At 40.5% G+C, this 12,253-nt stretch overlaps 1 protein-coding gene across 1 annotated transcript in view; it reads left to right on the top strand.

Moving 5' to 3' along the window:
- Positions 1-12,253, top strand: part of WDR70 (WD repeat domain 70) — a 2,546,720-nt gene that overhangs the window by 2,227,171 nt on the left and 307,296 nt on the right. The window contains exon 17 of the mRNA XM_044069907.1: positions 6,016-6,178. Coding sequence (XP_043925842.1) covers positions 6,016-6,178 — 163 coding nt within the window. The remainder of the gene's footprint in view (positions 1-6,015; positions 6,179-12,253) is intronic.

Raw genomic sequence — 12,253 nt, 5'->3', positions numbered from 1 at the left:
CAGAAGGAAAGGCTATTTCAAAGCAGACAATTTCAAAGTGGATAAGCCACTGCATCCGTTTCTGCTACTTACACCATGGTAAACCTGTGCCCAAGGGCATTAGGTCTCATTCCACCAGAGCTGCATCTACTTCAGCAGCCTTTCTCAGAGGAGTACCAACCAAAGACATTCTAGAGGCTGCTATTTGGAGTTCTGTTCACACCTTTACAAAGCATTATCATTTGCCTTTGTACTTTAAGTCCAGGGCAGGCTTTGCCACTGCAGTTCTGCAGGGCCTTATAGCCGCACCCAGTGCTGTTTAGCTCCAGCCTTCCAACCATAGCTTTGGGATTCTACCCAAATGTAATGACTGCAACAGTGAAACACGAAGAACATAGTACAGTTGTGTACACTTACCATAAATGTAGATGTTCAAGTGTATTCACTTGTTGCAGTCCAGGTTACCCTCCCGCCATCTCCCTTTCATTCAGGAGTTTATCTTTCCTTCTCTAGCTTCTACAACCTATGTGGTGTATTTGCTTGTAGATGAAGGTAAAGTTTATATTGATGCATGTATATATACACATATATATATATATATATATATATATATATATATATATATATATATATATATTTGCTACTTTTTTGGGGGCACCTGACATCTGGGTCAAGAAAAACTAAAGAAAATGGCATTGGCTGCATGTTTTATACCCCTGACGACCTGACGTCATGGAAGAGGAGACAGCAACCGACACAGGACCCAAGACTTTGGAATTCATGCCGACTAAGGGCAACCTGCCAGCAGATTACCCCAAATGTAATGACTGCAACAGTGAATACACTCAAACATCTACATTTATGGTAAGTGTACACAACTGTACTTTCCAGTTGATGCGATAGTTGTGGCTGCCACCACCAAGAAGGAGCTGGTGGAACAGAGTTCATCTGTTCATCCTCCCAATCAAGAGTGGAGAGCAATTGACAGGTTCAGTAAATGGGTGTTCACATTGGCTTCGTTCAGCCTGCGAGCCTTAAACTGCCTGACACATTTCACCTGTCTTCAGAGCGATTTGATAAAGGAGCTTACCACTTCCTTCTTGGAGTCCATGCCTGCAGAGGACTTTAAGACCGTTTCTCCCAAGCTGGCCACTCTCACATCCATAGCTAATTTGTCCATGAGGTTGATATCCAGTGCTGCAGAGGGTACCACATGGGCGGTGGGCACAGGCATTGCCATCAGGCGTCATGCCTGGCTTCACTTATGTGGGTTTGCGGAGGCCTTTAAGCAGCTGTTCACCAACGCTCCCTTAGATGATTTAACCCTCTTTGGACAAACCATTAAGGAAACTTTAACCCACATTGAGCAAAAAGGGAAGACAAAATCTGCCGTAGGGATCAAGGTCTCTACCCCCCAGAGGCCCTTCTCCAAGACCCAACAGGAGAGCAAGATTTGGTTCTGTAAGTCCCAGTCTTCCTTTCAGGAAGCTCAAGAAGATTCCTCTTCCAGGGGATGGGGGAAAGGTTTCAAAGGTCGACGCCACCCTAGGAGCAGAGGAGGCCTACAAAACCAGGGCTACAGGGAACCTTTTTCTGGGAAGCCCTTTCAGCACTTCTGAGGCATTGCCTGATGTGCCTCCCTGGAGGCAGTCAGCGCTGTTTATCTTTGCACCCTTTGGCTTGGGCAAACATCACAACTGACTAATGGGTGCCAAGGGTTTTATCCAGGGCCTACTGTATTCTCTTTTCCAAACCCCTGCCAAAGAGAAGAACTCTCCCCGATGTGCCACCCTGTCAGAGAGAGTTAGCCCGTCATTCTAAAAAGATACATTCAAAGGGTCCCCACAGGAGAGAGAGGATCTAGAACTTACTCCTGCTTCTTTTTGGTACCCAAGAAAATAGGGGACATGCGTCCACTTCTGGACCTCAATCAGTTAAATCTCTCATTCAAGAAGTTGAAGTTTCAGATGGTCACTGCAGAGTCCATTGTTCCTGTTCTGCACAAGAACAACTGGATGTGCTCTGTGGATCTCCAGTGTGCCTACTATCATATCAAAATAAACAGGCTGCTCAGGAGATTTCTCCACTTTTGCGTAGGAGCTGATCACTTCCAGTTCAGAGCCCTGCCCTTTGGACTCACCACAGCCCCTTGGGTGTTCCCCAAGAGTATGACAGTGGTGGCAGCTCATTTCAGGCTGCAGGGATTTCAGGTGTTTCCCTGTCTCGACGATTGGCTCTTCACAGCATCAACTGGTGGAGACCACACACTTTCTTCTTCATTTCTTCAATCAGCTGTGGATAACATTGAATCTGGCCAAGTCTTCCCTGACCCCATCTCAACAGTTGGAGTTCATAGGCACTCAGTTGGACACTACCTCGGAGATTGCAGCTCTTCCCCTCTGATGCATGCTTCTTATCCGTTCTCATTTGCAATCTCTTCTGTAGCAAACGTATTCTCCAGTATCACTCGTCCTAAGGGCTCTAGGTTCTATGACAGCAGCCATTTATCTTCCGCTGGCCAGGTATTACATGAGAGTTCTGCAGTGGACCCTGGCGATTCAGTGGTCTGCTATCTGTCATCCTCTGTTAGTCCCTATGTGGCTCCCTCCAATATGCAGAAGACATCTGTCGTGTTGGATGCACTCTCTAGACCTCCTAGCGGTCAGGTCTTTTTCTCCCCCAGTTCCGATGGCCACGGTTACCACTGATGCTTCCCTCCTAGGGTGAGGGGGGCAGTTCCAGGGGAAGACTGTCCAAGGGACATGGTCCCAGTCAGAGACCAAACTGCACATAAATGTTCTGGAGATGAGAGCAGTCCTTCCTTCATTGCAAGCATTTCAGGACTGCCTTCCCCTAGGGACAATATCAGTTCACACAGACTAACCTGGCTGTTGTGTGGTACATAAGCAAGGGGGGTACACATTCTTATCTGCTTTGTCTCAAGGCCATGAGGGTTTGGGAGTCGGCAGTGTCCTCGGGGTGCTTTCTCCTTGCAATGCACATTCCTGGAGCATCCAACATGCTGGCAGACGAGCTGAGCAGGGCTATTTTGACCCCTCACAAGTGGTCCCTGAACCCGCTAGTGGCAAAGCAGATCTTCCATCATTAGTGCCAGCTGAGCTGTGATCAGTTTGCTTCCCCTCTCAACCACAAATGCAGCAACTACTTCGATCTGATCCCTCCAGAGGACGAGTCTCCCAAGGACTCATGATTGGCCTCTGGTTCTCCTTTATGCCTTTCCTTCATTACCATTGATTCCGAGAGTTTTTCAGAAAGCAAGATAGCTCAGGACACAGTTAATCCTTATTGCCCCCCTTCCGGCCTCAGCAGGTGTGGTTCCCTCTTCTATGGTCTCATCTGAATCACCCCCCCTTAGATGCCTGATCCGGTGCCAGATCTGATCTCCCATATGTCATTCTGTCCGCTTCCAACTCTGCAGACCCTCAGTCTAACAGCCTGGTTTCCTCCAGTTCCCTTGATCCTTGCTAAGTCCAGGCTTGCGTCTACTGTGAAGGACATTATCCTTGCTTCTCAAAAATTTTCTACCAAGAGAGTTTACAGAAGTAAGTGGAAAAGATTCCTAGTTGGACAAAGGGTCGGAATCTGGAGCCAGTTTTGGCTCCTATTTCTGACGTTCTTCTTTTCCTGGCATCCTTTTTTCACGCGGGAGCTAGTTTGTCTATGATCAAAGTCCAATTGGCAGCAATTTCTAATTTTCATCTCAATAACGAACCTACTGTTTTTTCTAGCCTCTGCAAAGCCTTCTTGAAAGGTGTCTTAGTTGCGTCCTCCAGGACCCTTCTCCACTGTGGTATCTTGCTGTGGTGCTACAGTCTCTAACTAGGCCCCCTTTTGAGCTTGCTGCATCCTGTGACCTCACATTTCTGTCTTGGAAGTCTTTTTGGTGGTGATAACTTCAGTGAATCAGAATTGCAGGCTCTTACCATTAAGCCTCCTTATTTGATATTCCATAAAGGTAGTGGTCTTGAGACCCAGTCCTTCCCTTATGCCAAAAGTGGCAACTGAAGATAACCTCAGTCAGAGTCTATCCAGCTTCCAGTATTCTTTCCTAATAATGCTAATAAGGGAGAGTACATTTTGCATACTTCAGATGTTCATCGACAGCTTCATTTTTATTTGCACAGGACTTAAGTCCTTTTGACTGTCAGATCAGTTGTTTGTGGCCTTCTCAGTCACTGGAAGGGCCAAGCTGTCTCAACTTACCATTTCCCATTGGATTTCTCATTTCATTTCTTACATATACTCTTCTTGTGGCTCTCCTTTACCTGGACCAGTTAGTATCCACTCTACCAGGTCAGTGGCATCAGTTGCCTTCCCAGCTCGTCAGTACTTGGATTATATTTGTGCAGCGGCAACTTGGTCTTCTCCTCATACAGTCATTTCTCATTACAGACTTGACCTAGTTTCTAGGGGAAGGGCTTCCTTTGGCTGCACTGTTCTTCGGCATGTCCTTCCATGAGGCCACCCGAGAATGTTGGGTAGCTGGGGACTCTGACCCATACGTGATGAATGGTGACTAGGATGACATCAGATTAATAGTTATGTACTTTCATAACTTCGTATGTGTGCTATCCGTAGTCACCATTCATCATGATCTCACCCTCCTTCCCCTCTTCTGATTAGCAGGACTTTGGTGGACCTTTTTCTGGTGGCAGGTCTTCTTTGTCTGTCTTCTTTCTCCAGGGCATACTCGATCTGAGGGGTTAGAGGGCAGCAGAGCATTATGGGAGGGGAGGAGCTTGAGTTAAGCTGTTGTCTGTGTGCTGGCTCAGATCCGCTTATGGATCCTAGACCCATACATGATGAATGATGACTACAGATAACACAGGTACCAAGTTATGTTAAGTACATAACTATTATTATCCACAACTTCTTGTCTGGTTGATGAAAATATGCCTAACGTGTGTATAAATCTACTAAAAACATTTTCACTGCTTGTATCTTGCTATCCATATCCATAAAACAGAGCTTCCAGTTTTCCGTTTTTGTATTATCTTTTATTTAGTCTCTACCCAGATATCCTTAACTGCCATAATAGATTCTTTTTTAACCTATACTCCCAAGTACTTCATTTTATCATGCCCCCATAAATATGGGTATTGCTAAACGAATTTGTGTGTAGGTACATAGTTTACAGGTATTGTCTTTGTTTTGTCTTCTTTCATTTTGTATCCCAAAGACTTGAAATTGTCCCAGAGTGTTCCACAACATTTGAAATACACTTTTCTGGTTTTATCTGGTAAATAAAAAAATAACATCCTTTGCAAATAAACCAACTTAATATATACAGTAAATTGAGGAATTTAGCAGATCTTTTGTTCCGGAGCCTTCACTCAACATGGGTGGACCAGTTTTCATATGCAAATTAATAAAAAAAAAAGTCTTAGTGGGCAGGAGGGAGATGCAGAAATAATTTCAGCAATTATTTTGGTACCTACTCTCTGCAGTTACAGACAAGAACATCAGTTCATTAAAATAAATTAACCTGAATTATTATTTTCTGTTTAAATTTTACAATATATATCCACTGATTTTTCTAATACCTTCCAGGAGTGACCAGTTTTGGGAGTTACAGAACCTTCTAGCTTTGAGCGTATTTACCCATCCCCGTTTCTTATTCAAATGTGAGTAATAGAAAGACAAACTTGTAAAAATATTGCATTTTCTTCCAACATTTTAGGAGTAGCGCAAAGAAAGAGATGAAAGCATACATTAGCAGTAAATATACTCTGAATTTTGACTTGCATCAAGGCAGTTTATATACTTATTTGTTTAAACATTTGTTTTCTGCGGTAGAGCTGTGATCTCCATGGATCATTTTCAGTTTCATTCTGGAGTAATGCAACCAAAAGAGAAAACAGTTAACAAAATTAGGTTCAAAAATTATGTTTTGTGATTTGTAGCTTTAGAAATAAAATTTGGGAAATAATCACTATATTTGTGACAGAGAAAATGTATTCACAATCTGTTCCATTGTTATGTAATAATGTATGCTTATTATTTTTTGCTATTTAGGTCGTGGTGGACGTGTTGGGACACATGGAGGTACCCTGTCTTCATTCATAGTAAAGAACATTGCCTTGGACAAAACAGATGACAGCAATCCTCGAGAAGCCATTTTACGACATGCAAAAGATGCATTGGAAAACCCATACTGGGTCGCTCCAGCCTACAGCCAGTAAGATCAATTATATGTTTAACTTCCCAATTTCATCCTTTCACTTGCCTTATCTGTCCTTGTTAATGGTGGCCACAGTCATGTCCGTACTTTCTCTGTCTCTAAGATTGTTTATTAATTGTACACAATACAGAGCAGTCTTGTTATGTGACAATTTTTCTTAGGGGTAAGGGGAAAGGCATTAAGAACTTGTCATTTTTATATACTTTGGACTTCGCACTGTCTTTGACCTGGGTGGACTTTTAAATTATGAAACTCAGGTTTCTTAGTAGGCTTCCACTTTTTTTTTTTATTATGTATTCTTTGTTTTAAATCACATAGTGCCAACAACAAAGCAGATTTGTGTGAGCATACTCATCAATAACAGTTTGTTTCAGTAAGATCTCTGTTTCAGTAGGAGCCTAAGTATGGAAAGTATGCTGCAGGCAGACTGCTAACCATTTGGCCTGACCGCCATTAATTATGTACAAAAAGGGGGCGACTATCATCTTCAATTCTTTTGTCTGTATTTCTTTAGTTAACTAAAGTGGGCACTTTTTTTATCCTTGGAAGTAGGATGAAACTGTGTCCTGCCATCAGGACAATAATTGGGATCTACATTTAGAGGACACTTTTCAGAAAGGAAGACAATTCACCTTCCAGAACAGCAAAACTTGGCAGGCGATGGAGCATAGAATCCTGTACTGCTGCAATGATGATACCTGAGCATCTACAATCATACAGTTTTGGTGACTATGCTCACACCAAGTGTATTACGTACACTGAGCAGACAACTGCTGCAGTAGGAATTATAACATGGGAATATTGGTGTTGGATTTTTGGGGGTGGGCATACAGGTCATACAACAGTGCAATCACAAGTCCCACTTAACTTCTAGAAAGCTTTTTCAGTTTGCAATGTATAGATGATGTGTGAATGAATATTTGTTTCCTCTCAGATATTTTCATTGAGACGTATCTAAAAAGAAGCATCATTGTGGAAATAAAATGCACTGTAACCTGTACTTGTAAGGTTTTACAGTGGTGATCATAACAAAAGCTTTTGCACCCTGCTAACTATTTAGACAGGATATATTTAAAGAAATGTCTTCCCTGCTTGTATATGAAGAATACAAAAAGTTGGTCAGTCTGCCCGAAATCCTTTGTCTGCTGTAATTAAAAAAAAACTTAGGCACATCCAAGAAGTGCAAAATGTTTTTCTCTTTGTTTTGTACATTTGGGGAAAATGCTGGAAGACCAATTTCCTGATTTCATGCCACTTTTGGGTCCTGTTTTGGTATGAACAAAAGATTGGTTCTCATGACCATCATGTCTTTGTAGAAGACCATATAAAATGCTTTGCATAGAAAAGCATGTGATTCTGAGATCCTCTTAGGTGAAGTAATGGCTACTAAAAACAGGGTAAAAGTGGTGCCCCCCCCCCCCCCCCCAAGTGAAATTCAAGTTTCATAAAGGAGACAGTGGCTTTCTTAATGATCTCCAGCACAGTACCCCTTTCAGTACTTGCTTCTTTGGGGGTGCTTCTGCTAATGGTGGTAAAGGAGGGCATGAAGAACCAAAGTCACTCTGAGATGAATGCCATTAGCTGTACACTGCCAGGTAATGTTTCTTAGTGTTGGCATTTCTAACCTCTTTAATGATCCCCAGAACTTGAGGAAGAGAGGGCTCCCAGTATAGGATCAGTATTCTATCTTCTGGGCTGTAGGTCAGAGTTGTTTGAGATGAGGAAATCCTTGGACTTTTACTGCAGATCTCCTTGAGCAAGAGCCAGAGTCAGGTTTGCCCTACCCTACATAACCTTCTTCAGTACCTTGGGTTTCAGGTGTAATGTTGGAAAAGCATAAAGAAGACCTTTATTCCAAGGGACAGAAAATGAGTTCACTGCCAGGCCTGACTTGCAGTGGTGCCCAGAGTATGGTTCCAGAGTACCCAGAGTTCACAGAAAACTTTTGGATTAATTTTCCATTTGAAAAGAAAGGATACAGACATGATGAGGTGATCTTTTAAGGCTATTTCTGTACCTGCAAAATATAAACAGCACAGGGAAAATGATGGTCTGTTTTTGACGCCAGACAAAGAGCTGGCAAACCTTCTGTTCTCCAGAGTTAGTGTACTTTGAGAAGTAGGGTTGCGGGGTGTTGCTTATTTTTAGGTTCATTTTTAAAAGATGATGTTTTTGAATGTTAAAGTTTTTGAGTGTTAAAGTTTCTGGGTTTTGTTTATTGCAATTTGAGTAAAATAATAACTGGAAGTCATCTGGACAGTATCAGCAGACTGATTCCAAATGCTGATGTGGCAAAAAAGAGTTGAAGATGGCTTTAACAATGCTCCCTTTTAAGCCATATATCCTACTAATGTCTGCTGCAGGAGAGAGGGAAGCCCCAATCTCTGGGAGTCCAATCAGATGGCCAGATGTCCACCAGTGGTGAAATTTCCACACTTTGAATGTTATAATGGTCATTAACTTTTTTGTACTTGAATAAAGCAAGCCATACCAACACCCTTTCTTCCTCGTCACATTTTCTTTTAAAGGCAGACAACTCTGAAAGAAGATCCTGCTTTTTTAGATTTTGCTAAATGGTAGGACTAGGAAGTACAGGTCTACTGGGAAAGTCATTTAACACTCAAATAGATGGCACCTAATAGTCTAAAGTAAATGAAAAATACATCAGAATTATTAAAGAAAAAAATAATTCAGACCAAGATAACAAGGTCTTTTTATAACTGTTATTTTTTATTTTATTTTATTTGTATTCATTTTCCATGGTGCAGCACTAATCTCTATGGACCTTTTTCATGCTCAACCTAGGAGTGGTGTCTGGTTAAGTGACTTGCTCAGAGTTACACAGTAGGCAGTGGAGGATTAGGTACACAAACCGTGTACCACTGGACCACAAGAACCAGCTTGTTAACAGTTCTTTAATCCTCTAAGCCAACTAACAGTAAAGGATATACATTTAGTGTCAGCCAGAAATGATTCAGTGACTACTGAAATACCAGGTGATTTGTAGATCAGTGCATTTCACACTGCAAGCCCTGTTGTACAGGAGTGTGTTTCTCTTGAGTTTATGCAATTTGCAGTGTTTGCCTTATTCATTCCCAGAATTGCACTGTACTTTTTCAACAAGGAAAATGAAGCATTGGCTTTATTTTTTACTAAAAACAAAACTTTATTTAATATCTTAACAATTAAGTTATGTAGCATGAATACATACAAATTTCAAAATGTTTACTTAACATTCTTATTAACACATCCTTGACTTGCATAATTTACTTTCTTGTTTTGTATATATTGATCCCAAAAATGCCAGTTATTAAGGTCCATAGTACTTCCTCCTATTCTCAAGGATCACAGCTCCTTATCCTATGTCTCACCGATCACACATAATCTAATGCTGCTTTAGTATTTGACTTCTGTTTTTTTTTTTTTTTGTTTTGTTTTTTTCAGTAATTGCTTTTTTTGTTTGGCTGCTAGCACCAGTATACTTGACAAAAGTCTAACTGTGTCTTAGCTCTTCTAGATCTCTACTCTAGCCGCTCTCCTTTCGCAGGGCCACATGTTCATCCAGCAGTTGTTCTAGAACGTTCTGTGTATGTAACCTGTAAATCTGTCCGGCCTGAATCCTCCCAAAACATTCTCTGTTTTCTTTTTCTTCCCTGTCACATCTCCAGTATGTGTTATCCACCTGGGGTACAAAAGTACCTGTGTAGATATTTCCAGGCAAATATACAAAACCATCAGAGTAGTTTTGCATATTTGGGTACCGTGTAGAATTCGTAACATGTTCTTTTGTAATGTGCCTTTTAACTCTCCCTTAAGAATCCTTCTTTGGTTCTTCCAACTGCTTATTGTAGTTATCCTGAAGTATTTTGTATTCCTTAGTAGACTGTGTTTTCTGTTCTTGGCTCTCAAAAAAAAAAATTCTGTAATTGGCATCTCATTTTGTGTATTCCTCTCCATACCTCTCTGCTGTAGTTCAGCCGTTAATCCTTGATGTGATAGGCGGTCTCTAGGACGCAACTCAAACCGCTGTTTAGCTTTTTCTCACTCTTCTACCCTTTCTACCTGACAAATTTGCTCAAATTACCTTGGTTCTTTGGCTAACCTTCCTCAGTTATTTACAGTGGCATATTGACTTTCTATCTTGTCTTCAACATCTGATATTCCCATTGGCAAAATGTGGGATATGCTGTATTCAAGGGCCATCCACTTTCAAATTCCAACACAGTTTTTAATCACATTAAATTTCTGCCTGCTGTTTTTTGGCAGCAGCCTTTAAGGCTGGCAGATTTTTTTTAAGTCCCGAAGTTATGTTAATAAGAAGTTATGTTAATAATACAACTGAAAACAGCTTCTTTTATTGTTACAGAGAGTACCAACATAAAGTGATGCTTATCTCTTAATATGAGGTGGGTTGGGACAGTAATAAGATGATATCAGTACAAAATATAAAACCTGTTGTTACTTTCCTTCCAAAACCCCAACCATTACATTTTTTAAGCACAATAAATATTTACCTCATTTTGGTTGACTTTTTTTCACATTGAAAAGGGTTGCTACATTCAATATTTTCTTTCATTAAAATTGCTCTATGCAAGTAAGGAGCAACACATTTTAACAGTAAGAAAAATCTGTGCAGGGATATATGTAGATATATAGATAGAGATATATATTTATATCTATATAAATGTATAGATAGCTCATATATATATATATATATATATATATATATATATATATATATATATAAGATATGCAAGTACTAAGCTAGTTGCCCTGTGGACAATTTTAAGCCTAGCCATTTTTCCTTTCAAAGGTGAGAATCAAGCCCTGGACCCTGTGTTTGTCAGGTAAACAACTTAACGATTATGCCAACCCTCAACACCAAAGGAAAGTGGGAAAAGTTCCCCTTAGATTTGAACGCAAATCACTGGATTCAAAGTCCACTACACCAGGGAGCTAGGAAAATGTATTGTATGTTCATAGATGGGTACTAGGGTAACAGACCTTGCAGGGCATTTGAAGCCTAGCTAATTTCCATTCAAAGGTGAGAATTTTATTTATCTGTCCTTTGTTGACTAAGTTAGTCCCAGTAGACTAGTAGCCTCTTTTCAAGGAAGACCTGAGGTGGTATTTATACTGCTAGGTGAAATTTGACCAGGCCATTGGGGAGCTTCCCTGGAGGTAGCAAGATAGCACAAATGTCCTGTTCCTAGCACAGTGGCAGTTGGGAGGATGGAGCGTGACATGGAGAGAATAGCAGAAGGCACAGAGATGAATTATGGTGTTTCCTGAGTGTTCCAACAAAGTTATGGAGAATTCAGAAGTTGTTTTTCAGGAAAACCAGTTTGCTGAAGCTGAAAAAGGAGTCAATGAGCAAGTCTTGTGTTAGTACAGTTTTCTGGGATGATATATTAAAAAAAAATGATGATGCAGAGGGAGCCAGAAAATGAAAGATAAAGAAATATGAAAAAAAAAAACACGCAGAGTCTATCCTGAACAATGACACTGAAATAGAAAAGATTTCTTATGCAGGAAAAAAGTGAAGAAAGGCAATATGGGAATAATGGGGAAAAACAGAATCAGAAGAAAATGTGAAGTGGAAGTATGTGGAGAGAATTCAAAGTAAAGAACAAGAACTGGATTAAGTATGAAGTTTCAGACAACTTAATGGTTCCTATGCTTGTAAAAGCCCAAGAGGTAAAAGCTTTTGTTTTTGTAAACAGAGACATTTTGTGACATTATATTTGAGACTGTTTACGCAATGGAAAATTTTCTTGGAGAATACGAAAAAAGGACTGTAATCCCCTGGAACTTATATGTAATAAAAGCATTTAACAGGAAAATGAAAAAGAAGATTCATGTACAGTTTTGAACAGAAGTAGAGAGAGAGTCTTAAAAAGAACATTTGAAATGTTTTTGCAAAGAAGTACTGGACATTGCAAAAGTTTATGATAAAAAGGGGTTTATGGACTGGTGGATGGGAATGTCGTATTGTGTTCTAGATAAAAAGAATACAATTTTACATATTCCAAGTATGATAAATGTTGAAGGAAATAAGGATGTAGAAAAAAG

Source organism: Protopterus annectens, chromosome 1.part0 (genome assembly GCF_019279795.1).
Source record: "Protopterus annectens isolate FY-2018-M chromosome 1.part0, PAN1.0, whole genome shotgun sequence".
Lineage (NCBI taxonomy): Eukaryota > Metazoa > Chordata > Ceratodontiformes > Protopteridae > Protopterus > Protopterus annectens.
Note: the sequence above shows the minus strand (reverse complement) of the source record. Positions and strands in the feature narration are given on the sequence as shown.